The 25572-nt window shown below is 38.4% G+C and overlaps 4 protein-coding genes across 6 annotated transcripts in view; 3 read left to right on the top strand and 1 right to left on the bottom strand.

Moving 5' to 3' along the window:
* Positions 4821-8593, top strand: LOC109710472 (uncharacterized exonuclease domain-containing protein At3g15140). Its single transcript, XM_020233071.1, has 6 exons — positions 4821-5172; positions 6188-6390; positions 6494-6574; positions 7001-7126; positions 7624-7747; positions 7892-8593. Exons 1-6 carry the CDS (start codon positions 4921-4923, stop codon positions 8090-8092), a joined length of 987 nt encoding a protein of 328 aa, XP_020088660.1. The 5' UTR covers positions 4821-4920; the 3' UTR covers positions 8093-8593.
* LOC109710286 lies at positions 8106-11161 on the top strand. The gene is made up of 6 exons (XM_020232793.1): positions 8106-8195; positions 8793-8820; positions 9005-9336; positions 9740-9964; positions 10374-10399; positions 10494-11161. Exons 1-6 carry the CDS (start codon positions 8106-8108, stop codon positions 10735-10737), a joined length of 945 nt encoding a protein of 314 aa, XP_020088382.1. The 3' UTR covers positions 10738-11161.
* Positions 11465-14575, bottom strand: LOC109709944. Of its 2 annotated transcripts, none has more exons than XM_020232330.1 (2): positions 13372-14575; positions 11465-12969 (listed from the first exon to the last, which is right to left on the bottom strand). In XM_020232330.1, the coding sequence occupies exons 1-2, from the start codon at positions 14254-14256 to the stop codon at positions 11731-11733; spliced, it is 2124 nt and encodes a 707-aa protein (XP_020087919.1). In that variant the 5' UTR covers positions 14257-14575; the 3' UTR covers positions 11465-11730. The 2 variants fall into 2 exon arrangements, with proteins under 2 accessions (XP_020087919.1, XP_020087920.1); XM_020232331.1 differs by having other exon boundaries at positions 11465-12966.
* The window catches only part of LOC109710450 (guanylate-binding protein 2-like), a 7775-nt gene continuing 1333 nt past the window's right edge, over positions 19131-25572 (top strand). The window contains exons 1-13 of one of the 2 annotated variants that reach the window (XM_020233013.1): positions 19131-19684; positions 21034-21195; positions 21635-21700; positions 21819-21962; positions 22109-22222; positions 22354-22455; positions 22584-22769; positions 23397-23486; positions 23567-23701; positions 24245-24367; positions 24526-24611; positions 24698-25310; positions 25395-25472. In XM_020233013.1, the coding sequence (XP_020088602.1) occupies positions 19367-19684; positions 21034-21195; positions 21635-21700; positions 21819-21962; positions 22109-22222; positions 22354-22455; positions 22584-22769; positions 23397-23486; positions 23567-23701; positions 24245-24367; positions 24526-24611; positions 24698-25310; positions 25395-25472 (2217 nt within the window). In that variant the 5' untranslated portion in view covers positions 19131-19366. The remainder of the gene's footprint in view (positions 19685-21033; positions 21196-21634; positions 21701-21818; positions 21963-22108; positions 22223-22353; positions 22456-22583; positions 22770-23396; positions 23487-23566; positions 23702-24244; positions 24368-24525; positions 24612-24697; positions 25311-25394; positions 25473-25572) is intronic. The other variant, XM_020233014.1, reaches the window with a different exon arrangement.

Below are 25572 nucleotides of genomic sequence, written 5' to 3'. Positions count from 1 at the left end.
ATATATAAAAGCTAAGTTTATTACAGTAGGCTTATTAATTACTCTTTTCTAATTAAAAATTTAAAAGGATTGGTTTAAATTTTAGAAGTCATTGGGTTAGAAGTTGTAAAGATTATGATTCATTTTGGTTGTAGACTAAATATTTTTCTAAAAGAATTATAGTTTTCTTAAACTATATATACGTTTCTTTTTTTTCTTTTTTGTATGATCAATGTTATTTTTGCTTCTATTTTTTAATAATCACCCCAAAAAAAAAACTAAGTTTACCATAACACAAAGTAAAAAAATAGAATTAAGTGGCGGTGGACCGCCAATATTGGTAATCGCCAACATATCGAGCTACTCAAAAACCTGCTCCCTCAGTATAGTCCAATTGACGCACCGGACATAATAAAGTGGCGGTGGACCGCCAACCAAATCTTTACCGTTAAATCCCTTTATGAATTCATCACCGATGCAGTCCAGATAGACACTATGTACGAACACCTTTGGAGGTTAAAAATCCCGCTCAAGCACAAAATCTTCATTTGGATTCTACTTCGTAAGAAATTACTTACAGCGGACAGATTGATTCGCCGAGGGTGCTCAGTGGACCAGTATTGCATTTTTTGTGTACTGGTACCTGAAACCTGTCGTCAGATACCTTCAAATTGTTGCGGGAGGTCCAGATACAACCGACTCAGACTTAGGGGATGTTCGACGGATATGGACAGAGACCTCTAACAACCCCAACGCTGTGACGAGATCGAAAAATCTAACTCTTTTGGCGGCAATCTGGTGGGTCGTATGGACGGAACGAAACAACACTATTTTCTGCGAAGTGCTTCCCGATGCCTCCCGGGCTCTCGAACGTGTCGTGTCTCTGATCAAATCTTGGACCGAAGTTCTGTGAACCTGGACTGTTACTTTCATTCGTCCACCTCCGTTTTTACGTTGTAAAATTTTGTCCACCGATTTTTTTTTTTCTCTTTTTGCTGGCTTATTTGGAGGCCCTAGCTGCTTCCACCATATACGCTTAGTTCATTTTGCTTAATGAATGAAGCAGGTAGCTTGCTACCTATTTCTCTAAAAAAAAAAAAAATAGAATTAAGTTATTGCAAGAATATATTAATACGATATTTCTTCTAATAGTTTACTTTAACAATGCTAAAATACTTTTGGAAGAAGATAAGTTTCTGTGCATTCATGTTGTTATTTATAGTAAAATATCTGAATCAATGATCGATTCCATTAAACATGATTTATATTGTTATAAAAGTACTTAAAAACTGAATTTTACAATTTAATTGTTGATATTATTCGCCTAACGCACAAATAGTCTCAAAATAAATGACTAATTAAACATGAAAACCTAGCTAATTAAAAAAAAAAATGATAGAGGACTTAATTTTTTGATGAAATGAACTAATCATATTTTAGATGGCGTAAAAAATTTTATATCAAATTTTAATCTAATTTGGATAATTCTATATCATTTAACTTATAAACGTGTCACAATAACCATTAAAATTTATAATTTTGAGATCTTTTGATTACTCGCCGCATAATATTGAAAAATTATAAAATTTTATTTTTAAGTACTCATAATAGTATAAATAATATTTAATAGAGCTAATTGTCAACTAGGAAGTGCTATCATGCATTGAAAAACAACTTAAAATTACAAAGGTATTGGTACTTTAAAAATTATTCTAGCTGGACTGCTGGACTCCTATTTCCAGAGCCCACAATTTCATAATTAATGGTCCTAATTAACCGCACGCGAAAGAAATCAATAAAATGTTGGACTGAGAAACAAAGGAAACAAGGATGAACTAAAACATTAATAGGATGAACTAAAACATTAATTAATGGAGTAATATATGTAGTTTGCATTTATAATTTTATACCTTGAAAAAAAGAAGTATTAATTACGCGGGGAAGGACACATTATATCTAATGTACATTCGGTCTATTTGTTGTGACAATAACAAAATAACTACTGGAAAATCTCAATTTCCGGAAAAAAAAAGAAGCGTATACCTTACATATGCAAACTCGATCTGAATTAAGTACACAAATACGGTCGCAAATTGATAGTCATTTGTAACCAAACGGAGGAGTGGCATCATAATTAGTTAGGTGCGACATATGCGTCGTCGTTGGCAACCTGTCGCTATACGATCTCCATGTTCTGCCGATATTCGACGTCGGTTAGTTCGCCCATTCCTTCATGCATGCATTGCGTGAATATATTTGTTCTCTACTCGATCGATCTGCTGCTGCTGCAGCTTGGGGCTTCTCGGTTACTAACATATATATTTCCTGTAATATTCGCGTTTAATCATGCAGCAGATCGAATGGGTGCGTCTACGACCCCGCATTTTGGACCAGGTGCTATGTTTTATCATAAAATTAATCCCGCGCACAGAATGATCCTGCATTTGAATGAGCAGAGTACGAAGCACTAAATGTAGTGAAATGCATTCGAATCATAAGATTTCGACGGCTTAAATGTAATTTGTCACAGATGTACTGTGTAAAATTTTCATGTGACAGAGGTTAATTGAACCTAAGGTACTATCTCTATCTAGTGTGGGAAGAACCATCCTTGGTGGTTGGTGCAGGGTGTCAGGGATGAGGACGTCGCGTGGATCTCTGGTGTTGCGTCCACATCATGCCAGCGAGAAGATGGGGACCAGGGGAGAAGTAGAACAGGAGGATCTCGAGGATGAAATTAATCATTAAATTTTTAATGATCGATCAACATTTTTAAAAACATTACTGTTGTTAATTGCTCATTAGTTGTCGGTCAGTGTGGAATTACTTCGCTAAGAAGACGTTTGGATTGATGCGAGTATGATTTTGCAGTAAACTAAGTTTATTAAGAGTAAACATTTTGATCCAATCATTGTCAATCACGATAAAATCAGGTGATTCACTTTCCGAGTGTAGGTTGCTTTTTGAATCTTTTCATAAAAAGTATCACTTTAAACAAGAAAATGTTTTTTTTGAGGAATTGAGCTTCTGATTTGTGAGCCACCTTCATCAACTGCGAGACCAAAAGAAATTATATAAATAAGCCTAATTCTGCGTCATAGAATAACACTAATGAATATTCCTCTAATGAGCTCATTATTTGATGGATTCGATAGGAGTGATCATTAGAACTGTTTTAGAAACTTAAAATCACTGTTACTGAAGGGATTTTGCCTGATATTTTGTTTTTTGAAATATTTTAAGCTGCAGCATGGTTTGTGCAATTAGAAATGATTCAAAATATCTTGAATAGTCGAAACTTCGGTCAATTGACAACCAATCATCTAATTATAATCTTTAGAATAATTGGGTGTACTATTTTTTGAGCAATAAATTCCAGGACCGAAATTCCACATGTCCTTGGTTTAGATAGTTGTTCTTTAATTTTGCATACATTAATCATCAGCTAGTTAATTTATATGATACCGCTTATATAAGAAAAAGAGGGATTCACACCAATGAATGTAATCTAAAATATCGAGTCTATAACATTTAAAATTTCGAATTTTTCTAAGGTATCTATTGAATGATTTAGATGTCTCAAAAAACAATCAAAAGACTTAAACTCTTATTAAAAAATTATTCAGATAAAATCAACAATTCTAATCCTAAATTAAGTTTTCTATCCTCTATTTTTATAAATGTAAATATTTTTTTCAAAAAATATAATTCTAATCATTTATTTTATCTTCACTCGAATTGATCCTTTTCAAAAAAAAAAAAAGAAAAAAAAAGCTCCTTTGGATTTTAAATTGTGCAAAAATATATATGGGGGGTGTTTGAGCCCAAAAATAATTTTGGGTTCATAGAATGTTTGACAATAAGTGTTGAAAAATCTGATTCTTTTTTAGAATTAGAAAATTAATTTTGAAGGCCTTCGAATCAGTAGCAGAAAAAATCTGCTTCTTTGAATCTGATTCTAATTTTGGATTCAAACTTCAAATTTTTATTTTAATTTTATATTTAAAGTTTAAATTTAAATTTAATTCTAACTTTATTTGAATTTTTATTTTAACTATTCAAATATGAAATTTAAAATTTAGTTTTCAAATTTCAAATCTCAAATTTTAAAATCAATTTTATCTAAACTTAGCTAAATGCTCTATAGCTTTTAAGTAAAATCATTTCTCTAAATCAAAATTAATTTTCAAAAAATTTCTTTTTCAGAATTTAGGCGAAAGAGTCTCTATATATTGAAATATGGAGTGCGGCTAGGATGCTTATGGAAGCACAGAGGGCTCCGTGCTTCCACTTTATTTTCGATGTTCAGATTTTCGAATCGACGATCGGCTCCGTTAGACTTGATCTAGAGTATTTGAAGTATTTAGAAAATAAATTTTGCGACTTTTCGATATCATTTGCCTAGTGGTCGAAGTGGCTCAAAATCAACGGCTGAAAATAAAAATCTTATAAAATATGATGATATGACATTAAAATTTTTAATCAAAGTTATTGATCTTGTTTTATATGGTATAAAAAATTTTCTATCAAAATTTCATGTGATTTGGATATTTCTACACCGTTAAACTTGCAACCGGCTCACCATGGCCGTTAAAATTATTAATTTTGAGCCCCTTCGATCACTAGGCAAATAATATCAAAAAATCACAAAATTTATTTTCTAAGTACTTCAAATACTTTAGATCAACTCTAATGAGGCCGACCGTCGATTTGAAAGTTCGAATATCGAAAACAACTTGAAAGTACGGAGGGTTCCGTACTTTCATAAGCATACCAGCCCACTCTTGAAATATGATTATTTTTCAGAACGGACCGGATCGATCAATCGGGTCTGGTCGGGTCTGGTCGGGTCGGGTCGTGCAGCGCACTGCTTGTGCTCCAGCTCGACCTTTCCTTCTCCGAGTTTCCTCACTTCGCCTCCTCGGCTGCACGCTTGTGGCGATGTCGCTCGCTAGGGTTTCTTCTCCCAGTTTATTCTCTCACTTGTCCTCTTCCTCCTCCTCTCACCTCCTCCTCCCCCATGCTCTAATCCCAATCTCTTCGCTTCCCCCTCGCCTCTTCAATCGAAGCCTCCTCTCCATATCTGCTTCGTTCTCGTCCCAAACTTGCGATCCTTCGATGGAAACCGAAGTTCCAAATCCCTACAAATGGAAGCCCATGTGTTTGTACTACACACAGGGGAAGTGTACAAAGGTAAGCTCTTGTTCTAATTGCTCTTCATTTTTCTGTATGTGATTGTTTGTTCAAATTAATCGTGTAATGGTATTGGTTAAGTTTTTTCGGAAGCTTCGATTTATCTAGATTTTGGCTGGATTGTACTAGTTTTGTTGTGTAGGCGGAGTGGTTCGAATTTACTTCTTTCTCGAACAATTTGCCGCAGTTATGGTGTGTTGGTGGAGAGTGCGTGGAATGTGTGTTTAGGTTTAGAAATAAACTAGAATCGGAATACCAACGTCCCTATGAAAGAATGATATGTCTCTGTAAGCATTGTAATATAACGCTCTTACGTATCGTGCTAACACGGCGGGGTACATGCTGCCCCTCTGATGAGCTGCATTGGCGGATATGGTAGGAGAGTATGGAATTTGTTGTCTCTGAATTAAATTTTTGGTATGTTGTAAGTTCCTAGTCAGGGGAGCAGTTATAATTGATTACCCTGGTAAGATTTGTACCTATATTTTCTAAGAAATAGCTTAAATGCTTGTCATTTATTCTTTCACTATTTCTCAAAATGGCATGTGCTTGTTTGAGTGGTAGAGCTAATAAAATTCCTGCAAACAGCTTTATTGATTGTACAGCTCATTTCTGTTCTGATGACATTGTGAACATTGTTAAGAATTTATGTTGTTGTCTAATTAGTACTTTGCATTCCAAAATTTTGTTAGTAATAAATGTTGTCGTCAAAGGGCCTGTTTGGTATTGAGGGCCATTCAATGCTATTAGGCAAACAGAGTTGCGGCAAAAGCATATAGAGATATGCTTCTCCATTTTCGAACGGGACCATAGAAAATATTTCGTAATCGACTTATTGCGATATGCGTCATATGATATTATGAACGAAAACAAAGAGGGTATTTTTCTCTTTGTACTTTCTCACTGTTGTAACGCAGTCTCCTCGCAATCCTAAACAAAGCCAAAGTGCAAGGTAGTTATACTGGAATGTAAGAATATCAGTACACAATCATAATGGATATATTTTCTGTTTTAGATGGATGATGCTATGCATCTTGAGAAATTCAATCATGATATTCCGGTGGACCTCAGAATAAATTCCTCTAGCCTCGATAAGTTGCGACCTCAAAATCTGGATTACCTTTTGGTTCTTGATTTGGAAGGCAAAGTTGAGATTCTTGAATTTCCTGTTGTAATGATCGATTCAAAGAGTATGGAATTCGTTGATTCATTCCACAGGTACACTTTGTTTCAAGATATAATCAGATCTGCTGCAGGAATTATGGAATATAAGTTTGATTAAATATTTCATTATTTCGCTTTTGCATGCGCTTCCCTGTAGGTTTGTAAGGCCAAGCAAAATGAGTGAGCAAAGAATTATGGAATATATAGAAGGGAAATATGGAAAATTTGGAGTTGACCGGTATGTGGTAGTTATTGTTACATAGTTGATAAGTTATCATCTCTTGCATGATGTTTTTTATTCTAGTTAATATTCTGTTTATATAACTCACCTCAATATATTCGTAACTATTCATTGTCCTTTGTACTAGAGAGGTTCAAAAAGATGCAGAATTTTCATAGTTATTACTATATATTTAGTGTGTGCTGAAGTTTTGCTAGGCTTCAACTGACAGATCAGAGCTAGAAGTTTTGCTAGACTTCAACTTACAGTTATTTCAGTTCTTCTGAATAACAGAAAAATGCCTCGTATTCCTTTTACTTTTTGGTTCTAGGAATTTGTTTTGGAAACCTTGGTCGTCTTCTTTAGTGTTATAATATCAGATAATTCCTTTTCAAGATAATTCAAGAGACTTTGTTTTAATATTGTTTGTTACTTATTGTATAGTGTATGGCATGATACTGCCCTCCCTTTTAAAGACGTGCTTCAGGAGTTTGAGGAATGGATAACAACTCATCACTTGTGGAATAAGGAGCAAGAAGGGTCACTCAACAGAGCAGCATTTGTTACTTGGTTGGTGAAAACTGTCTTTTGTCAACTGCATTTGTGAATTTATGTTGAAACCTTTGCTCTTATCATCTTATTTGATATCTATGATGTAAATCAGCTTTTAATTGACAATAAATTTCCTCCTTTCCTGTTTTGGTCTCGTACTGAGCATTCAAATTGCATTTCACAAATAAGTGCAATGTCTGTAGTGAATTCTATTTGTTTTCTAATGTGCATGCCTCAAAAGCAAACTGTTCATTTATAGTCAGCCAATATGATGAACACTTTAACCATCATGTGGTAGTTACACTTAATAAGCAGGATAAACCCTCCAACCATCATGTTATAGTTACAATTAATAAGTCTTGTTTTCCCTTGATAAATGTCTGATTACTACATATATTATTATCATCATACATGTCAAATATTCATTGACATGTCATGTGCTTTCAATCCTTCCCAAAATTAATTTCTGCTGCTTCATCACTAATGGACACATTTTTGGCTATTTTTACTAACAGTGGGAATTGGGATGTGAAGACTAAGATTCCTGAGCAGTGCAGAGTTTCCAAAATAAAGTTGCCCTCTTACTTTAAGGAGTGGATCAATCTGAAAGATATCTATCTCAACTTCTACAATAGAAGGGTAAGTGCTTTTTGTTGCCAGTGCACTTTACACCTGTAACTTAATGGACATTTTGTAGATTAATTTCATTTGTGACTATAATTTCTACAATCTGGAATGCATGTGATTTGTTTCAGTTTAATTTTGACGTGCATTGTGTTCCAGGCCACGGGAATGATGACAATGATGAGGCAGCTTCAGATGCTGCCAAGGGGAAGCCACCATCTTGGGATTGATGATTGCAAGAATATAGCGAGAGTTCTTCAGCGTATGCTTGCTGATGGTGTTCTCATGCAAATTACTGCAAGGAGGAACTCATCAACGCCTGGTGATGTGAAGTTCCTTTTCAAGAATCGAATCAGATGATAATTTGCTTGCAATGGTCGATTGTAATGATGTTCTCGGATGTGAAAATGTTGAGAGCTCAGGGCACCACGGAAGAAAAGATTTTCATAGTTCAAAAGTTCAGGCCAGTTTTGACATAGGCAACAGAGGTCCCGGCACAATCGCATCGACCTAACCATTATGGATGAGAAACAATTTTGGTCAGATGTTGTACTAAATCATAAGCTAGTTTGAAGGTTCGCTAAATTTTCTCTACATTATGCATTGTTGGATGGATGCAATCCAATTACATTAGGATCACATTTTCGCCTGCCTTGATGTCATATGCAACCAGAAATATTCTGACATAGGTTGTACGTGCTGCGAAAGTAATTAGGATTCTTAACATGCTCTCCTTATGTTCACACAAGCTTGTTTTGAATACGAGGAGGCAAAACTTGTAAATGTTCAGATTCTTTGTACTTCTGACTCGAAGCATTCCCAGAAATGGACGCATTCCATTAGTTTCATTAGTTGGTATTATACCAACTTAGCCTCACCTCTTATTATTATCAAATCGCTAGTTATTTTGCCTCCGTGTTTTAAACTGAGGAATATCAGTCAATGTTCTATCACGGCCCTTATCTATCATGCGGGTTTGGGAATTGTGTTCTTACCTATTTTGTAGTGCCTAAATTGACGTTGACGTTGTTTGTTTTTTAACCCATTTTAACTTGTGTAGTGGGAAAGCAGGATGCTTCAATTCTCTGGTACGTTGAGTCGGAGTTGTTTTTCTTTTATTGGACCTACGTCCTACGGGCCAATTTTTTTTTTTTTTAAAAAAATCAAAGTGCAATTAATAGCTTAATAGATGTCCAACTTAAATTTGGGCCGTCGTTTTGTCTATTTGGCGGGCTTTAGGTGGTGAGTGCGTCCGCATTTGGCCCGCGTGAGTAAAACACTACATTTTATTCTCATTATCCTCTTTTCCTCGCGCTTCCACTTCACCACCATGCTCCACTCCCACCACCTCCTCTACCATTTCACCCCCCTCCCGACTCGCGGAGCTCCCCGACGATGCGGCGCCGCCGCCGCCGCCGCCGCCCCCGGCGGAGGACGACGGCGGAGGGCCCGTAGAGCTCCCCTCCTCTGCCCCCTCTACCATCTTCGCCGTCGACGACAACCCGTCTCCGCTCCAGGTCGCCACCAGCGTCCTCCTCACCGGCGCCATCTCCCTCTTCCTCTTCCGCTCCCTCCGCCGCCGCGCCGAACGAGCCAAGGAATTGGTACCCGCCCTCTCCATCAATCTCTCTCTCTCTCTCTCTCTCTCTCTCTCTCTCCATGTAATTTGTGGTTTTATCGAAAGATAGCTTACCTGAACATTATGGTCCATTTGTTGTTAGCATTTTCGGTACCAAAACACTATTTCAAAAAGCTGTATAAATTATTGCGCAAGTAAATGTATTCGCGCGTTCCGTGCATCGCTTCTCACACATCCAATCAAATGATCCGAATTTTATACAAAGAAATTTTGCAATGAGGTCAGCGGTAGACATTCAAGTATGAGATGAAAGGGAGCTGCTGAAATTATGATTCTAGAAAGGTTAGGTACTGAAATTATAGCATCTATGCATCTTTACCTTATTGTGACATTCTATTTGGTGGGTGCTTTGGTTGGTGGTGGTTTAGAGAGTGAGGTCGACGGGGTTGAAGAAGACGAAGGATATGAAGGAGGAGGCTTTGGATAGTTTGAAGGCAATGGGCGCGACTTCTATTGACGCCGGGCCGCCACCGTCTCCGGCCCAGGCCTTCTTGGGTGGGATCGCGGCTGGGGTCATTGCGCTCATCCTCTACAAATTCACCACCACTATCGAGGCTGCGCTTAATCGGCAGGCCATCTCTGATAACTTCTCGGTCCGTGATTCATCTCTTTCCCTGTTTTCTTTCGAATCTGGTTTCTTATGTTCTCATGTTGTTCTGTTTTGACTACAAAAACTAAGACCCCTCGATTGATTTAAGTGTACTGATACTTACAGTGGGGTTTAGGGTTTTCGCCTAGTTTGCTTCCGAAGTTTTACTTAGAGATCAATGTTTTATTGGAAATGATATTGTTGTTTCTCTCCACTAGGGTTTGTTGTCTGTTCTGTTAATGTTAGACAGTTTTTGGATCCTAAGCAGTAAGCAGGTTATATCACCCTTGTTCTTAATATATGCTGTTGTTCTAACTAGCTATAATCGGCACATAGATAATGCGACCAAATTACTGAATCCTGATTAATGATTGTGACTTCTCTCTGATAAGATATTTCTTCTGTCGCCTCAGGTTCGTCAGATAACAATAACAATAAGGTGCTCCTCCAATACCTCATCTGCCTTTATCTATCTATCTATGCATATCAAACTCCCTGCAGTTCTCACATACTTGTTTCCTTCTGTAACACAGGACGATCGTTAATGGCTTGTGCTACTTAGCGACTTTCGTGTTTGGGATTAATTCCATCGGCTTGACACTCTACTCTCTTCAGCTTGCTATTGGTTCGATTATGGACGGTGGCTCCGGTAAGTCTCCATCTTCTAAGGAAGAAGGTGAACAGCTGAATACAAAGGCTTCTGACGAAAGCTCTTCGGAAAATGTGGAATCCGCAAGCAATGACTTGCAGCAGACTTCTGATAAGAGTAAAAATTGATAAGAATGATGAAAGGAAAACTCTGGCAGTAGAAGCTTATTTCCATCTTTCCCTGTAAATGATTATCACATTATTCATTCGCATAGATGATTGACGAAATTCCAGCGAAACAATGTACACGGAAGATATTTTGTGCATCAGCCGCTGCAGCAAGAGCAAGCCTAGAGTTTACAAGATTTTCTTCTCTCCTTTTTTTTTCCCCAGTTTTACTCTTTCTGTTGGACACTGAGGAAGAGGCTGAGTGTGTTGTACTGCCACTTTCTGTAACTCTATAGTATGTTGATGACAATGTCAAGCTGGAACCATATGGCATCTGAATCCGAATCCAATAATCGGTGATGATATCAAGTTGGATTCCGATCTATGTATTATCTGAGTTACATCCTGATAAGCTATTAAATCCATGGTTTAGGATTCGAAAGCAGTAGCTTCTTAGCTTGATAACTCTGTGGTTTTTGGAATTCAAATTTAAAAGAGAATTCTTGCAGCAATAAGAATGTCGTTATTTCACCAATTGATTGTTAGTGATAGTGTTCTATGCCCTCAAAACATGCCCAACACCCCAAAAAGGGCTTTAACCTTGACCGTCTCGGACACTTCTTATTCACTAATCTCTTCCAAATCTTACAAATGTGCATATTATGCCTAAATTGTTGTATGTACTAGTGATTCTAGCAAAAATGGCGTTAACGTAGAATGCTCTGCATGAAACAAGAGAGGCCTTGGATGAATTTTATGATGATATAATCATTCTTTTTCTACGCTGTAGCATAACTTTCACTACATAAAGATCACACCAATCATGAATTCCCAGAGAAGAAAATATCTTACAAGAATAATACATCAACGCTCTGCTCTAAGTAATACACCAAGAAACAAACAGGTAGTTGCCTCTGTTAGCCTACAAATCAGAGTGTCACAACAGAAATGAGCTGAATCAAGTGTTAGCATCTTATTCTCATTGAACCTAAAAAGCAGCTAAACCAGCGCAGATTAGAAGCCGATCCCTGCTGCGCCGATGGGCCGGTACCGGTCCTTCCAGAAGCACACATCAGGCGCCAGCCTTGCTGCCGACCGCATTGGCTCTGATTTGCACCGCGTCAGCACGAACGGTTGATACAGCGTTTGCACCGCTGGCTTCAGCTTCTGCTCAACAACTTGTGAGGTGCGCGCTGCAGGCGGCGGCGGCGGCGGCGGCGGCGGCGGCGGCGGAGGTGGCGGTGATGCCCGATTCACAGGTTCGATCGTTTCCTTATTGCCACAGTCTTCATCGTCACTACCAACACACGTCTTGCATTCCTTATTGGTCTTTGCTTCTGCTCCGTTGGCTCCAACATCATCCGAGGGGTGGCGGGGACGGTAGTGAGGGTGCCAGTGGAGGAAGTGGTTGCTAGAGACCCATGTCTCCTTCGAGACCTCCATCGATAGCTTCGGCTCGTACATCATCAATAGAAGGCAATCAGGCAATCTGTCTCCGCCGCATTTATCCCTCTCCTCTTCCTCTTCCTCTTCCTTCAATTCATCCTCTATTTTCGCTTCTTGAGCTTCGTCTACTTTACTCGTTGCTTCCGTTCCTTCGTTTGCGGCTTCATGGGCTTGTCCTTGTATGTTCTCTTTAGCCAGTTCTGGCTCTGAAGAGCATTCTTTCTCCTTCTCTAACTCTAATCCTGCTGAAGCATTTAACTCAGATATCAGATCTTCTTTCTGATCTATGGAGAAACTCCACCACCGCCGTGCTTCGCAATCTACGGAAAAGCTAGCTCTTCTTCGTTCCTCTTCATTGGACAAGCTCCCCCGCCTCGCCTCTCTCTCAGAGGAAATGCTGTGCCGCCGCCGCCTCTTCTCCTCTTGGGACGAAGAGTCGCACCTCTGCCACTGTACAGGCAGGCTAGATTTTCTTTCACCCTCGGCTTTGACCTCTTCATCTTCTCCTCCTCCTTCTTCATCACCTTTGAGCTCCATCTCTGCTTCTGCTTCTCCCTGCAGCTGGATCTTTACTGCTTCCTCCTCATTTGCTTCTTTACCTCCTCTTTGTGCTCCCTCCACCTCCACTGTTGGCTGATCTCCTTCTACTGGTTTTCCCAATTCACCATCTCTTGTGCCCAAAACCACTCCTTTATGGCCTTTCGCAGCTTCAATACTCCCATCCTCTTGGTTCGTATCTTCTCCATCCACATTATCATATTCCTGCTCCTTCTCTTCATCATCATCATCATCATCATCATCATCATCATCATCATCATCATCATCATCATCATCATCATCATCATCATCATCATCATCATCATCATCATCATCATCATCATCATCATCATCATCATCATCATCATCATCATCATCATCATCATCATCATCATCATCATCATCATCATCATCATCATCATCATCATCATCATCATCATCATCATCATCATCATCATCATCATCATCATCATCATCATCATCATCATCATCATCATCATCATCATCATCATCATCATCATCATCATCATCATCATCATCATCATCATCATCATCATCATCATCATCATCATCATCATCATCATCATCATCATCATCATCATCATCATCATCATCATCATCATCATCATCATCATCATCATCATCATCATCATCATCATCATCATCATCATCCTCAGAATCATCATCCTCAGTGTCAACATCCACTTGACCCTTCGTCGCCGGCGATCCCCAAAACTTGCTCTCCAATGCCGCGATCCTCACCGGATCCGATCTACACCTCATCAGCAACAGAGCATTCCTCGGCGGAACACACACACTCACCCTCCCCTTCTCCTCCGTTTCCACCGCCTCTGCTTTCGCCTCACGCACCGGTGCTCCTCTCCCAGTTTCCGCCTCCTCCTCCACTACCACCTCCACAACCTCTCCTCCTCCCAATCCCCTCTCCCTCCCCTCGCTCGCCTCCACCGCCATTACCCACCTCGCCAGCGCCGCCCCGCACGGCCACGCGCTCGACCGCCTCCGCTTCGCCTCCTCCTCCCCGATCGGCTTCGATCTCCCCACGCAGGGGAGGAAGAAGCAGTTGAGCTCCGACACCGCACCCCTCAGCGCCTCGCATATGCTCGCCGGAATCTGACACGCCCACCCCTGATTCTTACAGTAATACTCCTCCTCCTCCTCCTCCTCCTCCTCCTCCTCCGTTCTTCGCAAGCTCACCTCACCTCCGATCGCCCTCTTCGATCTCGACCGCAGCGTCGCCTTCTTGCTCTTCTTCTTCTTGCTCTTCACGCGGACTTGGCCGATGCAGGTGACCTTCGGGGACGAGGGCTCCACGGCCTCGAAGGCGTAGCCGCGCCGCCGCCCCCCGGGCGCGCCGGCGGCGACGACGGCGGCGAACATCGGGGAGTGCGCCCCCTTGAGGCTGCCGCTGCCGCGGAGGCGGCGGCTGTGCGAGGCGGAGAGCGACGGCGGCGCCGCCACCGCCGCCGGCGGGAGGTCACGGCGGCGGCCGCGGCCGGGGCTGAAGAGGGGCTTGGCGGCGGTGGTGGGAACTCTCATGGCGGAGTGGTGGGGAGGTGATAAAGGTGAAGATCTCGCCTACACCGTCGCCGCCGCAGCCGCTAAGTACTGCGGGAGTGTGATCTGTCTCTTGCTGTTTACATACGACTTCAAAATTTTCTTCTGCTCGAGAGTCTTTATCTATGGTGCGTCGCTGCATATGGCGTATATGTATATACAATTCATAAGGAGCCAGTGAGGTGCTCCTACAACAACGGCCGCATTTAAAAATAGGCTTATTTTTAAGGGTTAATTTCGCCTTAATAACTAATTATTTTATTTATTTTTATATTTCTATCAGTTAAATTGGGTATTAAATTTAAAAGCATTTCCATGGATTCTCGAGAATGTTGTTCTTTATATAGAATTATCGACAGACCCGATATAAAAAATTTTGATTAATCATACATACGATTAATATATCGTATGGTTTCGTGAGATATCAATTGGGCATAAAGAATCTTTTGTAAGGGATCAATTTTTTTTATTATTATTATTATTATCAAGCATGAATTTTGAGTACCATCATTAATGGTTGATAGTTCTTTTTTTTTTTTTTATTTTAACGTGAGTAAAGCCTGTAGACCCTATTAATGCTTGCGATAGTTAATAACTTAATTGAGCTATTTATTATCAACAATAAAAAAAACAAACTAGAAATATGTCAAACTAAAACATTGAGGATCTATTTAAACATGATATTTAGTTGAAGGGTCTTTCCAACTTTCATCACTAATAAATGCGTGTAGAAACGCCACTGCAGTAGGAAACGAGCAAAAGGTCGCTAAATTATAAGCCAGCAGATTCTCTTCTTGTCGCACCTCCTAACGTTTGTTTGGGCAAAAAACTGAGTTCACTACTCAGTGCCAATGCATACAACGATAGTTTTTTCTTAAAAAAAATTAGATGACAAAAATCATATTAACCAACTCATTATTCCACGCATAAGGTAACATTATATATATATATAAATAAATTATTATTTCATAAAAAAAGATAATTTGGGATGGTTTTCAACATGAGACGGCTCTATCTTTAATTTTTGTTTTTTTTAGAGAGATAGGTATAGCACGCTACTCGTTTCGTTAATTTTATTTAGAAATAAACTTAGTTGAAAATGTGAATCAACTAGAATTTAAATTTGGATCTCGGATACCAACCACCAAGTCTTTTGACACTTGCTCTAGAGACGGTCGATTTTTTTTATAAATTTTTATAATAGCAGGTCACACGTAAGAGTGGGCCTAGCCAGATATAAATCCCAACTGGAGGATTCGATCCAGCTACTCCAATGACTCGGGCGTGAGTGGTTCAAACAAACGGAGTGGGTCAGGGGCTTTTCAACGGGTAGGGGGTTGGTGGTCAACCTCGGGAATCTCTCCCTCTCTCTCTCTCTCTCTCTCTCTCTCTCTCGCGCGCTGCGCTACGCCATGAATTCCAGCAGCAGCCAGCAGCACTTGCATTCCCAGTTCCCACCCACTGCAACTGCTGACCGACCGTTGAGCGGATTGAGGGGTTGAACGGGCGCCAAACTGCATGCCGTTTACTCAAAAAAGTTTTTTTTTTTTTTTTTTTTTTGGCTCCTTGGATGCCACCGCGTACTCCAAAAGCCACTATAGTGTACCAATTTTAAGCGAATGATAAGTGCCGTGAATAATTATTAGTGTCGCCGGAACTGATAGTTGATTAATAATTAACAATTATTAATGAGTAAGGAAAAAAATAGAAAGTCTACTGTATGTCTGTATCACATTTACACTGCATTTAATAATTAATAATTAATAATTATGATGAGAAAGAAGGAAAGTAGGACGTCTACTGTATCACACTTATACCACATCATTAATAAAAAATCAATCATATTTTTTATTTAAAAATAAAATATAATAAAATTATTTTTTTATTAGTCATGATAGAACGACTGAAAACAGTATGTCAGGAACTGTCAGGAATATAACCAGTGCATTCTAATATATATTTTATATATTAATTAAAAAACCCACAAGGGGGGTGGGGGGAGGTGGGGCGCTCACATGGAAGGCCGTGCCATGGGGAAAGGGGCCGGCAGAAAGTTCCAAAACGGGCTCTGTGGCACGTGGCCAGGCCCCCAGGACGGACGGTACAGTTTTTTTAATTTCTTTTTATTTATTTAATGATGGTGCTTGCTCCTAAGTTGTACATAAACTACATATCGAAGACTTAGCTCCTAGTAATTTTCTATAGTAATCTTTTTATCAAAAAGTAAAAAAAAAATGGCGAATCATACAAAGTGCAGTTGTTAGTGACTCATATTCGAGATGCCCAGGTCGAATTTAAATTGCTTCGTATTTCTTCCTAAATTTATTTAAAAAAAACAAATAAAATAAATAATTTAGATAATATTTCGTTGGGAGCCGAATTTTTTAACCGTTTACTCGGTTAAATATACTTTCTCAAAAAATGAGCAAGGAGTAAAGCGGCTACGAATAATGACCGTCCAAATTTGCATCCATAAGTGAATTAAGTGATTCAGTTGATGAGAGAGATCAGACCAACCAAATTCAAACGCCACACTGTAAATTCGGTTCGACTGAATAGCCCAATAATGCTTATATATGTATTGCTCTTCAAAAGTTGAAAATGCGAAGAAAAGCATAAATTACAATTAGACTTTTAAAAAGCGAAAAATGTAGAAAAATAAGTTGATCTTGTTCTCCGATAAAAAGATTTCTCTGTTATGCATCTCTTATCTATCTATAATTTAGCATGTTGTTATTCAGTCATTCTCCGTAATCGGACACATTCCTGATTTTGTTTGTCGTTATGGGTCAATCCTAACCACGTAAGCACATGTTACTTATCTCTGGCTTCTGAGATTATTTTCACGCAGTTCATTCTAGTTCACCATATGGCGCAAAATTTATGATGCCAATACGTTCGATATCATGTTTATTTTTTATTTTTAAAAAAAATAGAATTGTGTACATTAAAAGTCTTAAGAATGAAAAATAAATTGCTGTAATCCTTTCACCAAAATATTTACTCGGAAATAAAAAAAAAAATTTATTTTTTTTCACTTCCAAATTTTTTAAAACAAATTATCATCTATTACTTGACTGGATGCATTATCAACAAAATAAATTCAGCAATAAAAAAATTATTTTTTCAACATATTAAATTATATAAAATAGTATTTAAAAAATTTATTAGAAAATAACAATGATACCAAACGCGACCTTCCTATCTTTCTAAAAAAAAAAAGAAGAAGAAGATACAGATAGAATTATTCTTTGAAAGAAAATTACTATTATTTTTTCTCTATCTAAACAAAGCATTAAAATAACGAGAAAAGTTGATAGTAGATAAATATGTACGAAGAACAATTTTAATTTTTTGGTTGACACTTGTTTAGCCATAGATAATTTGGTTAGATTTTTTGGCCATGCCCACAAATGCAAAGATATCGCAGAATAATTCTTCACTCAGAACTCGATAAAATATAAGCCAATTGATATTTGGAATCGGCAAAATTGATCAAAACATCATTCCCCAAAAGATGATCTCCAATCAAAACCATTTTTAATCAAAGCATGCTCAGTACTACAAAATTGTAGATAATTTGTAGTCAAACAAATTAGTACCTGTACTATCACAAGATGTGAATGTTTTCCCTTCAGCTCAAAACCATGTGTTCTTATTATTGAATGTCGCGGACAACTAATTTGACCAGTTTGAACTTTGAAGTGCAGGTGCAAGTACAAACAGATCTATATCTGGGCTTTTATAACTCTTGTATCCAATTCATAAAAAACAAGAATGTCTGAATTAGGGCCTAGCCCAATCTGCCCATGGGATGGTCAGGCACGATTTTTTTTTATTTTTTTTAGTAATCTGAAATATAAGTTATTAAAATTTTGAATGATTTTATTTACAAGTTATATAAAATCTATTTATTTAATACATAATAATATATAGATATACTTTATAAAATTTAATATTTAAAAATTTTTAAAATAAGAATTAAGAGTAGAAAGCTGGGCTGACTTTTCGGCCTGGCTTGGCACAGCACAGTACTTTGCTGTGGCCTGAGAACGAAAAATTCTAAAATGCAACGGGTATATGGGTGACGTGGCGTAACAAACCAATCAAATGTCTTTTTTTAGGAGTATATGTTCCATCATGATTGTAAAAAAAATATTTTTATTGTACTTTTGTTTGAAAAGTAGGAATGCTATTGGCTTCTTATTTGATAACGTGGTGCAAGTGTGATAGTGTAGAATTCCTCCCTGAGAACGCAGAGTTTCACGCGCGTCACACTCCTATTTGTACATTTCCGATTTTGTTTGATCCCCTTCTAATTACCGGAGAAAATGATATGTTTTCTATGCTCAAACAGAAGTGCTAGTGGCCTACCACAAAAGCTATTCTCAAGACTCTCAATATGCCCACGTTTTAAGGCTTAGTTTGATATTGAAATCTATCTAACGTTATTAGATAAAATAAAGTTATGATAAAAATATATAGAAATATGCTTATATACTTTCTGATGGGGTCGTAAAAAATATATCATAAACGATTTATTACGATATGCGGAACGTAATAAACAGACAAAATATTTTTTCATCGTACTTTTTCATCGCACGTAATACAATTTCTCTACAATCACAAATTGAGCCTAAGTTATGTATATATATTATTGTACTTAAACAAAAAATTAGTATTTAAATATTATAATCACAAAAACTGTATAAAAATTAAGAAAAAAAAGTACGATGGTTTCGGAAATTTAAAAATTTAATTATTTCATATTTTTGAGCTATATTTTTTTTTTAAAAAAAATTACATTTTTTAAGGATAAAAAAATGAAACCCTTCACCGTTGGCGGCAATCGCATTCATTGTAAAGAAAGAAACGAGAACGCCTCCTTCGCCTTCTCATTTGTGCGACTCTCTTCCGAGAAGACACTACTGGTACTGGCCCTTTCCTCATATTCCCCAACTTTTCAAAACCCTAAACCCACCCCCTAACTCTCGAATATTTCCCCTTCGATCGAACGAAACCCTAGCGCGATTTTCGCCAGAGGAGGAGGAGGAGGAGGAGGAGGAGGGTGAAGCCAAAAGGGGCGCCGAAGATGATGCAGATGCTCCGGTTCCACAGTGGCTCGGCCTCCAAGGACCGGAACGCCTCTCCCACCTCCGATCCCCGAAACCCTAACCCTAGTCCTAGCCCTAGAGGTACCTCCGCTTCTCCGTCTCCTTCGTATGCTTCCACTGTGGCCCCTGGAACGGTGGGGCCGGGGAGGCCGCTGCGTTTGGTGTACTGCGACGAGAGAGGGAAGTTCCAGATGGACCCCGAGGCCGTCGCCGCCCTCCACCTCGTGAAAAGCCCCATAGGCGTCGTCTCCGTCTGTGGCCGTGCCCGACAGGGCAAGAGCTTCATCCTCAACCAGGTTTCTCCCCTGCAATTCTGTGTTTTTATATTCCCTACTTCAATTTCTGATTCTTCAGTTTGTCAATGTTTCACTCTTGTAAGTAAATAAAGATACCTTTGTGTGCATCTTTGTCCTCATCAGATGTAAAAAATTGTTGCTTCTAAGGTGAGTATCTCTTCTATGAAGTGGTAATTTTGATAATTAATTAGGTGAAATAGGTGATCTAGGACTCTTCATGTACTATTATCAAGAATTGCCTACCACGCATGTGCCACTATTGCCATTTGGCCCGGAGTAATGTGTTGTGCTGACGCAGTATAGCCTTGGATTCTTCTTTTTGACTGCGACTCATGGTTCCCTGCTTTCTCTGAACTTGGTTTGAGCATCCAAGGTCTTTTACATTAGTTGATTATGCATTTGAATGATGGAACCTGGCAATGCTTACTGTAAACCCCAGGATAATTGATTTCTCTGGTGGTTTAATTCTCTGTTCATTAAAAATCAGAAGAATCAAGATATTGATTATATTAGTAAAATATGGGGTGCTATCTATATCATGCATATTTCATGCATTTCTGTGATGAAAGCTGATAGAATGAGGATTACGTTCAGGGACATATGTTTATTAAAGAAATAGTTGCATTTGGAATTTCAAACGTTAATTTAATCTTATCCCAAGTTTCAAGTATTTCAACTATGATAGTGAGCAAGTTTATCATCTTGAAGCTCATAATTATTTGGAACTCAGACTTATGCAACAAGTGCTGCCATGGGCACACTCTGCTTGCGGCATGTTGAGCTGTGCCCTGGCAGATGGTGTTAGGCTTGCTCGAGTATATCCTTGAATAATAAGTTGGCATTTTAGTTTGCCTATGGAATCTTTCAAGGTCTAAGAATGGTGCTTGATCAAGTAGGTCTTGTTCAATTGCTTCTTGCTAGGCTGTAAAGTTTATTAAGAACCTTTATGATAACTATAATATACGAAGGTACAATTCCCTTCCACTCTTTTCCTGCTACCTAAAAAAATCCTGGGCTATAGTTTTCTTCTCGTATTTGCTGCTACTGTTTTTGCACTTAGATATGATGCTAATATGGTTGGAGTATCTGAACTTGCAAGTCATTGTAACTGTCGAATATTTTCCAAACTTCAGAAATACAACATTCTATCTTCTTAATACAAGACTATCAACCAAAGCTAACTGTAAATTTTGTTCTTTCCCTTCTCACATCTGTATTTGCAAGTCAAATTTTCATGTGCCAATCAGATTGAACTGTAATACAGCCTTACTGAATTTGTATTCTTAATTCTTGCCTTTTGTTTGCCAGCCTTCTAGTTAAGGCAATATTTACATACATGGATCTGTTAGCTTTTAGGAATGAGCAGTGGATTTCAAGTAGCTTCTACTCATAGACCATGCACTAAGGGGCTTTGGATGTGGAGTGCACCAATAAAGCGAACTGCTCTTGATGGAACAGAGTACAGTCTTTTACTTCTAGATAGTGAAGGAATCGATGCATATGATCAGACGGTAAGATAAATTCTTGCTCTGTATGACAATGGAGTTTGAGTATATAATCTGCTAATGGGTGGGGAATATATTACATTTTGAAATAAACAGCAGGATCCCTTTCCATAAAAATTTTATTGCAGCTAATGTATATAAGCTAGCATGCTAGGAGACAAGAAACATTTGGTCCTCATCATCAATCATCATCCTCTTCCGAGTATTTCCCTCAATGATATGGGGTTGTTTGAGCATAAGTCTAATTGAAAAGGCTCTAGACTAACTGTTAGTTTTTTTTTTAAATCCGAGGCTTCTTTAATCGAAAGAGCTACTAAAGCTTAACCAACACAATGTTTTTCAAGGTTCTTATTTGGGAACTGCCTATACTGTTCTAAATTCTATGTAGGCTTCATTCTGATATTGTTACTTGGATAATTAATTTATTCTTTCACTTATTTCATAGGGAACGTACAGCATTCAAGTATTCTCCTTGGCTGTCTTGCTATCAAGCCTGTTCATTTACAACCAGGTATAGATACTTTATAATGAGATCAAGTTTCTTCGCTCTTATGACGATTCCATTATATTAATTTCTTAAACCAAATCTTCATATTTTACTCTCCATTCTGCTTACTTCTGCTTGTCAGATGGGTGGTATCGATGAAGCCGCCCTTGATCGCCTCTCACTTGTTACTGAGATGACGAAACACATTCGTGTTAAAGCAGCTGGTGGAAGGTCCACGACATCTGAGATTGGACAATTTTCACCGGTCTTTGTCTGGTTATTGAGGGTGATTATCTTTTGAATTGTCAGAATCCAATATTCTTACAATGTTTTTTATAATTATTAAAAAAAAAGACATTTGATGCATGTTTCATCCTTGAGTGGTTGTTTTCTTTTTGAAGTAGTGGTGCAAATTTTGTCTTCTGTTTTCAGGATTTCTATTTAGATTTAGCAGAAGATAATCGAAAAATCACGCCGCGTGACTACTTAGAGTTGGCTTTGAGGCCTATCCAAGGCAGAGGTAAAGATGTCTCTTCAAAAAATGAGGTACTTGTATGTCTCTGCTTACATTTGTACTGTGGTTATTAATGTTAAGTAGAAAGGTTTTTGTTGTTAATTGTTTTCGTTATTTAGTGCATATAAGTTCCATTGCTAATTTATTTCAATATGCTTTTTAGATCCGCGAGTCCATACGTGCTCTCTTTCCAGATAGAGATTGTTTTACACTAGTTCGGCCGTTGAACAATGAAAATGAGCTCCGACACCTTGATCAAATCCCTGTGAGGCGTTTATCTTGCTTTGATTATAGCTTTAATATATTTATTACTCATAGTTTTATACTTGTAGTGATGTAGTGGTCGATCATGGACTTGACTTATATAAATTGTATGCTCTTCTTATTGTGCAGTTAGAGAGCCTTCGACCAGAATTTCGAGCAGGCTTGGATGCATTAACAAAGTTTGTATTTGAACGAACCAGGCCTAAACAAGTAGGAGCTACTGTTATGACAGGTCCTATTCTTGCTGGCATCACACAATCATTCTTGGATGCCATCAACAATGGAGCTGTCCCTACAATATCTTCCTCCTGGCAGGTTAGTCATGTTTCAGAGACTAAGGGAGTGTTTGGATTGATGAAGTTGCGATTTGAATGCAAATCAAATTTGTTATGAGTAAAAATATTAATCTCGTCATCCATCGTGAAGATATCAAGAAGATCCGGTAGGTAACCATGGGCTTAAATTCTTGAAAACGAAATTCCCTTGAAATGGTTGGAAGTCACCAAAATCTAGCATACAAACTGGACGGTGAATCTCTTTGACATTATGCTAGTTGATGGCAATACCAATAATATTTTCTCTCACCAGACTTGATTTTCAACTTAACTACAATTATGTCAATCCAAACACCCCCCATTATATAGATTTCTTGTGCTTCTCCCCACACCTCCACCCCTCTCTCTGTGTATGGTATCAGGAGGTTGTTGTGGGCTCTCTCTGTGTCTGTTATAAGTAAAGGGCTTGTCTGTCGTAAGTAAAGGGCATGCTAAGAGGGAACTAAGGAGGAAGGGTGGGATGGATCATATACAGCTACGTAATAGTTTTTTCTGTTCTTACCAATGAATAAAAGATCCTCTTGTTTACTGTCTCACTCAAATGATTTGACCATATGTTTACTGTCCCACTTGAATGATGACCTTCTTATTATACACAATACTACAGAGTGTCGAAGAAGCAGAATGTCGCAGGGCTTATGATTATGCTGCTGAGGTTTACATGTCATCGTTTGACCGCACAAAACCAGCTGATGAGGTAAAGTGCTGTAGCTTGTCTCTTATGAATTTGCTGAAGCTGCTGTTGCTCTATAATTTGTACTAGCTTTGTATATTCAGGATGTTTTGAGGGAAGCACACGAGGATGCTCTTCAAAAGTCTCTTGCCTCATTTAATGCTAGTGCTGTGGGGGCTGGATCTGTACGCACACATTATGAAAAACTTCTTCACAACTTCTGTAGAAAGGCATTTGAGGTGTGGATTTTTGCTTTCTGATTGTCACTTATTTTGTTACTTTGATTTCTGGGACGACTGCAACATGTGAAATAGAGACTACTTGGAATCATTGCATAGAAGAGATGTTAGAAATATAAGGCAATGTAGAAGTGTTGTGTGTTGTTTATCTATTGCTTTTATAACAAATTATCTAAATAATTATTATAAGGTTGATTCTAACATCAGTTTTAAGATGTACAATGCGCACGTTAGTGCAGTTGATTGATCCTATGTTAAACTTCAGTGCTTCCGGCCCACGATTTACTAGTCTTAGACACTTCCTCAACCAATTCTTCTTGCTGCAGACCAATATCCAAGACCATGCATTATCATGCCTATATGTTCAATATCCTTCTTTCTCATTTGCTCTTGCTACTTCTCTCTGTTGTCTTTTCGATTTTTTTTTTAGTTTGTTTGTATTGGTTCCCTCTAATTATTCTTATTTCTTACAATAATCAGAATTCGACCCTTCTGTAGTTATTTTACTTGCATCAACTGACTCTAAATTGACTGTTGTTGCAGGAATACAAAAGAAGTGCCTTTTTGGAGGCTGACCGCCAGTGTTCAAATGCCATACAGAGCATGGAAAAGAAGATTCGAGCAGCCTGCCTTTCTCCAGGTGCCATAGTCAGTAACATTATTGGGGTATGGCACTTTTATTGTGTAATGTACCTACTATCTTTCGTAACTGAGTGTTTAGTCTTTTCTACAAAGCAGTAGCTGAGCGAAGCAGCTTAATTCGTCCATAATTTATTATTTCTCTTTGTACGTCTTCAAGATTACAGACCTATCTACATTTGTAGGTACTGGAAAGTTTGCTTGCCGAGTATGAGACATCTTCTCATGGTCCAGGCAAATGGAAAATTTTGGCTACCTTTGTACGACAATGGTTTGCTCTTGCTCTTGAAGCTTTACAATGATGTCCAGTTAATGACTATTTTGATTCTTTTTAACTTAAGCCCATCTTCTTTGTAGTATCGAAGGGCCTATAATGGACCTTTTCATCAAGCAGTTAAATCAGGCTGAATCAGAAAGGAGTGCTCTTGCATTAAAATGTCGTTCAAATGAAGACAAATTGGAGCTGCTTAAGAAGCATCATGAGGCAAATGAAAAGCAAAGATCCGAGTATTTGAAGCGCTATGAGGAAGCCACTGCTGATAAGCAGAAAGTTTCTGATGATCTCAGTGGTCGAATCTCTAACTTGCGGAGCAAATGCAGCACCCTGGAAGAACGCTGTATGAGCATTTCTAAAGAACTTGATCTTGCTCGTCGTGAATCATCTGATTGGAGAGTTAAGTATGAGCAAAGTTTGTTAGAGCAGAAGAATGAAGAAGAGAAGTTTGCAGCACAAAGAGCGGCTTTAGAATCGAGGTATAGTGCTGCTGAAGGGAAATTGGCCGCAGCTCGTGAACAAGCTGCTTCTGCAGATGAGGAGGCATCAGAGTGGAGGCAGAAATATGAAATGGCTGCAGCACAAGCCAAATCAGCTCTCGAGAGGGCATCGGCAGTGCAAGAAAAAACTAACAAACTGGCTCAGGACAGGGAAGATGTTATAAGAGCAGAGCTTGCTGCTCAGTTCAAGGAAAAGGTTAGGTTCCCTTCTTGATTCTGTTCTCTTTCTTGCCTAATTATTTCCTAAAAGGCATTCCCAATATTATGTTACTGATAACAGGAAGAGCAAATCAAGAACATGAAAGCTAAGTTTGAGAACGCAGAAAGTCACACTAATGTATTGGTTGAACGTCTGGAGGTAAATATCTATGAACGACCTCCATGTACTTCTATTTCAATTGAACTTTTTTGTTTTTTTTTTTTTTGTTTGGGGGGGGGGGGGGGGGGGGGGGTTTTTT

This window comes from Ananas comosus, linkage group 5, assembly GCF_001540865.1.
Source record: "Ananas comosus cultivar F153 linkage group 5, ASM154086v1, whole genome shotgun sequence".
Taxonomy (NCBI): domain Eukaryota; kingdom Viridiplantae; phylum Streptophyta; class Magnoliopsida; order Poales; family Bromeliaceae; genus Ananas; species Ananas comosus.
The sequence above is the reverse complement of the archived record's forward strand: the minus strand, read 5'-3'. Positions and strand labels throughout refer to the sequence as shown.

What these genes read in the sequence shown, in the direction of transcription:
- LOC109710472 (XM_020233071.1), top strand. Translation starts at nt 4,921, where the DNA reads ATGTCGCTCGCTAGGGTTTCTTCTCCCAGTTTATTCTCTCACTTGTCC. An exon ending in CACAGGGGAAGTGTACAAAG is followed by an intron (nt 5,173 to 6,187) that starts GTAAGCTCTTGT and finishes TTTCTGTTTTAG; the next exon opens with ATGGATGATGCTATGCATCT. An exon ending in GGAAAATTTGGAGTTGACCG is followed by an intron (nt 6,575 to 7,000) that starts GTATGTGGTAGT and finishes CTTATTGTATAG; the next exon opens with TGTATGGCATGATACTGCCC.
- LOC109710286 (XM_020232793.1), top strand. Translation starts at nt 8,106, where the DNA reads ATGGTCGATTGTAATGATGTTCTCGGATGTGAAAATGTTGAGAGCTCA. An exon ending in CAGGATGCTTCAATTCTCTG is followed by an intron (nt 8,821 to 9,004) that starts GTACGTTGAGTC and finishes GGCCCGCGTGAG; the next exon opens with TAAAACACTACATTTTATTC. An exon ending in CCATCTCTGATAACTTCTCG is followed by an intron (nt 9,965 to 10,373) that starts GTCCGTGATTCA and finishes CTGTCGCCTCAG; the next exon opens with GTTCGTCAGATAACAATAAC.
- LOC109709944 (XM_020232330.1), bottom strand. Translation starts at nt 14,256, where the DNA reads ATGAGAGTTCCCACCACCGCCGCCAAGCCCCTCTTCAGCCCCGGCCGC. An exon ending in CTGAGGATGATGATTCTGAG is followed by an intron (nt 12,970 to 13,371) that starts GATGATGATGAT and finishes GATGATGATGAT; the next exon opens with GATGATGATGATGATGATGA.